A 6,000-nucleotide genomic window follows, 5' to 3' on the forward strand; every position below is an offset into this window, starting at 1 on the left:
TTCTATTGTAGGACCCGTTCTTTTTTCTCTTTTCATGACTTTTCAAACGCAAAAACATTCATATACAATTGTATACAGACTTTGCTGTACTATACATCCCAGTAAAAATGCACTCGAAGCTGGCCATATCCTCACGTCTGCTTATCATCTGAGAATGCCACACTTTCAACAACTTCAAGACTGAACTTGCTCACAGCAATCAGTCGTGCAAACATTTCTTGGACTTTTAATCTTTCTGTGATCTCCCTGTGGACAACAGATGGCAATTAGCCTATTGGTCTAATGTGGTGTGTTCATGGTCCCACATATTGTTCATTAACATGCACTGTCCCGACTAAATAAATAAAACTATTTTGAATAAGAATTTTATTCTATTCGTAATTCTGCTTCATGTATTGGAGTGGTAGCTGTTAACTTTTTTATTTTTTGCAAGCCTGCATCATAAAACCTTTTAATGGAGCACAGGCTACATTTTGTGAAAATATGTTTTTGTCTAAAACCAGTTTAAACTGTTAAAAACTTTTAAGCACTGTTTAAACACTTAACTGTTATGGCAAGTGAGTATCCATCGCCTTGCTGTTGCATGTCTCACACAGCAGCTGGCATGACATGCTGCCATCACGCTTTTTAACATTGTTTGATGTTCTACGTTAACATTTTGGAATAAACTTCTCTTTTTACTAGCTTCAAGGAGTTCGACCTTTGAGGTACCATTATGTACCAGTGTCAACTGTCAGAATCATTGCAATCAACATGGGAGCATTAAGATTTGAACACAATTTTTGCCTGTCTTTTTCAGCGGTGGAACAAGCACTACTGTGTGATCTCTGATGACATGTTGTACTACGCTGAGGAGTACGAGGAGGAAAAGGAAGACCCCAGGAATGTAAGGAATGATTCCGTTTGATTGGAAAAGGCATTTTTTTTGTATTGTTCAATGTGAAATTTAAGACCCATAAATATTGTTGTCTGCAGTAATTTACACCCCCAAGCCAATCAATCAAAAACACAACAGAATGAACATGAAAAAATTGATAGATGGGTTATTGTTCTTAGCGTTTTCACAGTTATGACCAATTTCACTGGTTGAAAGCAGACAATAGCAGGGAAAGACATCAGCTGAGATGTTAAGATGCAAATAGAGTCGACAAAGTGGCTTTCTGAGGGTGAACGACATTGCAGCTTCACCACCCTCTGTGGTTAAATGTTCTCCGAGTTAACAACAACAGTATGATTCAACTCCGGATGAGCAGCTCCAGCACATGAAAACTTGCTGTTGATATTCCTGTATGAATGATTATCCTTGTAGTGAGAGGATAGAGTTTTATGGCACTCACACTCTGCTGCTGTTTTATGGCGTTGAATTGGACAGGGTTTTGTTTTCAACACTCTTGCCTCCGTTCAACTCGATTGTCTCAGTCGGTTTAATTTCCTGCTCCTCTTGCCTTTAATTCTGGATCAATCACTTCATGGCGGTTGGTCTAAGCACTAGTTCAACCACGATAGTAAATAATGAAACATTTCAAAAATTACATTGGATTTTATTATTAGTTTGTTTCCATTCTTTTGCATTAGAAAATACAAACAGTGAATATTATATTATTTATTTTATTTTTTTTTACTGTTAGCTGTTGTTTCAACATAACATGAACGTCATTGATATGTGAATTTTGAAGTTGAAAAATTTCATGCACACAAAGTGATCGTGGCTTTACAAGTAAATCTCAGCATAAGAAAATAAACAAATGTACATGAATACTTATTCCCCAAAATTAATACATTAGCTTGTAAGTAGTGTGGAAGGAAATGTTTCAAAATTTCATATAATATGGTCTCATTTTCAGCTCTGGAACCACTGACTACTGCTTTCTGTTTGAGATCAAGTAAAGAAATGAATGTCACAGCCATTGTTTTTGTGTATCCCAGTACCAGGATTCGCATTGTTCTGAAACATGGTTTCATGGTGGTATTAAAGAGGGCCGGCTGATGGCAGAGCAACTGATTCATGATTACTGTACCGAGACAAGAGGAAGAGATGGCACTTTTTTGGTTCGACAGAGTGATACGGTTGCCGAGGACATCACCCTCTCATTCTGGTAGAGATCCCTTTAATGCACACTCAATATTGTGGGACTATTGTTTGTGTAATGAAATGAAACCTTTATGAACCGCTTGAACCCCTCACATTTTTCCCCTTATGTTAGTCATACCACTGTTTGGACAGTGACATAATAATACTCAGATGATCTATCTATCTATCCATCTATCTATCTATCTATCTATCTATCTATCTCTATCTAGCATTTTACAATGTGTTTAAATGTTGACTCTGTTGTCCATTTTCTACCAACATTTGTTCAGGCGCAGTGGGAGAGTCCAGCACTGCCGTATACGTTCTTCTTCAGAAGGACAAAACACATACTACTACCTGACAGCAAACTTGCAATTTCCCAGTGTGTATGCCCTGATACAGCACTATAGAGAGAACCCGCTGCGCTGTCAAGAATTTGAGCTGCGTCTCACTGATGCGGTACCTCATCCCAACCCACATCTACTGCAAGGGTTTGTTCATCTCAATCAATTTATATTTCAGTCAAAGTAAATGTAAACTGTAAAATACTTTTGTCATCTGTCATATAAAGACATTTCCCTGGCTTGGTTAACTGATTATCTACGATCCTCTTTTAGAGCAATCGTCCATTTTTCATGAAATTCTAATATGAGAGAGAGAGTGAGAGAGAGAGAGAGAGAGAGAGAGAGAGAGGCACTTTCGAGGCAGGTTTGTGGTGACTTACATTTAACATGAGTTTGAATTTGATTAATTTTAAAGCAACTTATAGCAATATGGTCGGTTATGAGTGTGTGCGCACTTTGTACCTATCATAATTTTAATTTACTTCCCCTCTGAAAAAAAAAAAATTGTTGTCACGCTGTAGGTCACATTCCTATTGAAAAAATAGTTCAAAATGATTTATGTTGTTGGAACTAAGTTATATCCTAAAAACCTGACATTTTAACAGGGGTGTGTAGGTGTATTTTATCCACTGTACAGATACAAAACTTTCACATCAACTCTCTCAAGGGGACTTACCAATGTTAAATGTTGCTTCTTCTGATAATTAGAATATAGTTTAAGTCAAAATGTTGGAATATTTTACATTTGTAAAAACTGAAAATATGATGTTCCTTGAATGTATTCCTTAGGTTTGGGTCTTGATTTTGATTGAAATTGAAGTGTAAAATATTTTTTTTAAATGTGAATTTGATTGAATGTTCTATTTGGGGTGACAGTATGATCCAAATCGTTTTTTTTTTAATTTCATTTTAGGTGGTTTTACAGAAACCTAAGCAGAGGTGAGGCTGAAGATTATTTGATGAAAATTCCCAGAGATGGAGCTTTCCTCATACGACAGAGGGAGGGAGACCCAGACTCTTTTGCTATCACATTCAGGTTGGGCATCACGCTAATCGTTAATTTACTTTATTAATAGTATTTTGTATTGAAATACAGTTCTGTCCCTCAGAGGTGACGGTAAGGTGAAACACTGCCGGATCCAGAAGGAAGGCAGTGCTTACCTGCTTGGTACAACAACTGAGTTTGAGAGCCTTGTGGAGATGGTAAACTACTTTAAGAAGAAGCCACTTTATCGCAAGACCAAGCTGCGATACCCAGTCACACCCGACCTAGTGGCTCGCTTCAGCAATGTGAGTTTCATGAAATAAGATGGGAGTTGGCAAAAATGTGCCTGTTCATATTCTTTACAATCACGTGTTATTTAATTTGCTGAGTTCTTGTTTGTAGAGTTTGTATGTGAATAGTAATACTGGTTTTGTTTTAGGTTATTTTGTTAACCCTCGATTATAAAAGAAAAAAAATGTTTGCCAAAAATATTATGAACTGCACTTAATATGATGCACTTCAGTTTTACTCCACTACAAACTACAAGTATGACAATTAACATTTTGTTAAAGGCAGTGTTGGGGGTAACGCGTTACAAAAGTAACCCGGTACAGTAATATTTTACATTTTGGCAGTAACCAAGTAATATAATGACTTACTCTCTTTTTTTGGGATGTTATTACAGTTACTGAGTGTGGTAACCCGTTACCATGGCCCGACTTTAATCCAGACCTTTGAAATGAAGTGCGGCGTACCTCATTACTTACGGGATAAGTTTCAAAGTGAAGCACTTCTCACAATCAGAGTTCCTTGACTTCCTTTGAACGTAACGCTGCAAAGCTAAGCGAGTATACAGTTTAAAAATATTTGCCCACTTCCTGATTTCTGAGACAACCCAAGGTATAGAAAATGCAATTTCTAAATGATTATTTTATTTACCAAGTGGGGAAAACAATACAAACATATCGGGCCCTATGTGAAAAAGTAATTACCACATCCACATAATTGCGAGTGACTGAAATCAAATATTTGCAATAAATTGTGATGAGTCTTTCACGCTGCTGTGGAGGGATTTTGGACCACTCTTCTTTGCAGAAGGGTTTTAACACTGCCATATTGGAGGGGTTTGTTGCATGAACTGCCCCTTGAATATCACACCACAGCATCTCAATTGGATTTAAAATGTTAATTTTGTTCTATTTGAGCCCTTCTGGGGTGGACTTGTCGGCTGTTTCGGATCGTTGTCCTGCTGCATGATCCAATAGTGCTTAAGTTTGAGGCCACAAACTACGTTCTCTTTCAGGATCTTCTGGTAAATTGCAGAATTCATTTTTCTGCCAATCACAGGAAGTTGTCCTGGTCCTGAGGAAAGCAAAGCAGCCCCAGACCATCACGGGGCCACCTCCATGGTTTACTGTTGTCATCATGTTCTCAGATGCTGTGCCATTTTCATGCCAGATGTAACCGGCTGCACAACCTCCTAAAAGTTTAATTTTTTATTCAACAGTCCACAGAATATTCCTCCAAAAGTCTTGAGGATCATCAGGTTGCTTTTTTGCAAATGTGAGACAAAGCTTTGCGTCCTTTTGTGACAGCAGTGCCTGATAGCCCCTTCCATGGATTTTTGACCAGTGTCTTTTTTGTAGTGCAGTTGTGAACACTGACCTTAACTGAGGCCAGTGAGGCCTGCACTTCTTTGGATGGTTTTCTCAGTTGTTTTGTGACTTCCTGGATGAGTCGGTCGTCGTCCCACCTCTTGAAGTCATCTCTGTTGGTCGACCTGGGAAGGTTTGGCACTGTTCCCAGTTCTCTCCATTTGTGAATAATGGCTCTTACATGGGTTCGCTGGAGCCCCACAGCCTTGGAAATGGCTTTGTAACCTATTCCAGACCGATTGATTTCAATCTTTTTTTTTTTCAATATTCCTATGGAATTTCTTTGGATTGTGGCATGATGCATTTTTTGTTGAGATTTTGTAGCCCATTTCACTTTGTCTGACAAATTCTATTCAAGTAATTTGTTGATTCAACAAAGATGGTGGTTGGGGTGTTGCCTGTGAAATTGAACTCATCTTTCCCAAAACTGTGGTGAGTCACAGTTGCTTGGTGATTTAACACAGTGGGGTAATTACTTTTTTCACATAGGGCCCGATCGGTTTGTATTGTTTCCCCCCCTTGGTAAATAATATAATCGTCTAGAAACTGCGTTTAATATATCACCGTGTTGTTTCAGTGTTATATTTAAATTGGTTTGATGAAATGAAACCTTTGTGACTGACAAAAAACACACAAATCAGGATGGCTGCAAATACTTTTTTACAACCTTATATGTAAAAAAAAAAAAAAAACAGTTCTTCGACCGCTCTTCTCCATGGACTCTCCCACTCCCGTCTGCTCCTGTGAACGTTTTATTGCATACAGTCTCGAGATTAAAGGTAAAGTTGACTCTCATCCCTTGGCAATCCCGTGGCATTGCTGTGACCCACTGGATTCCTCCAAAAATGTCATCCTCTAGTACACACTGGACTGGTTGTCATTTATTTGAAGGGCACATTGAACCAAAGAGCCATTCACAACCAAAGTTACACCTTGGAACAATTT

The 6,000-nt window shown here is 38.2% G+C and overlaps 1 protein-coding gene across 3 annotated transcripts in view; it reads left to right on the top strand.

Moving 5' to 3' along the window:
• plcg2 (phospholipase C, gamma 2) overlaps positions 1-6,000 on the top strand; it is a 68,375-nt gene that overhangs the window by 47,391 nt on the left and 14,984 nt on the right. For all 3 annotated transcript variants that reach the window (XM_088298230.1, XM_088298228.1, XM_088298229.1), the window contains exons 16-20: positions 800-886; positions 1,927-2,096; positions 2,362-2,562; positions 3,329-3,451; positions 3,525-3,705. In XM_088298230.1, coding sequence (XP_088154356.1) covers positions 800-886; positions 1,927-2,096; positions 2,362-2,562; positions 3,329-3,451; positions 3,525-3,705 — 762 coding nt within the window. The remainder of the gene's footprint in view (positions 1-799; positions 887-1,926; positions 2,097-2,361; positions 2,563-3,328; positions 3,452-3,524; positions 3,706-6,000) is intronic.

Source organism: Idiotropiscis lumnitzeri, chromosome 6, assembly GCF_059441095.1.
Source record: "Idiotropiscis lumnitzeri isolate Australia: NSW breed Sydney's pygmy pipehorse chromosome 6, RoL_Ilum_1.0, whole genome shotgun sequence".
NCBI classification, from domain to species: Eukaryota; Metazoa; Chordata; class Actinopteri; order Syngnathiformes; family Syngnathidae; genus Idiotropiscis; species Idiotropiscis lumnitzeri.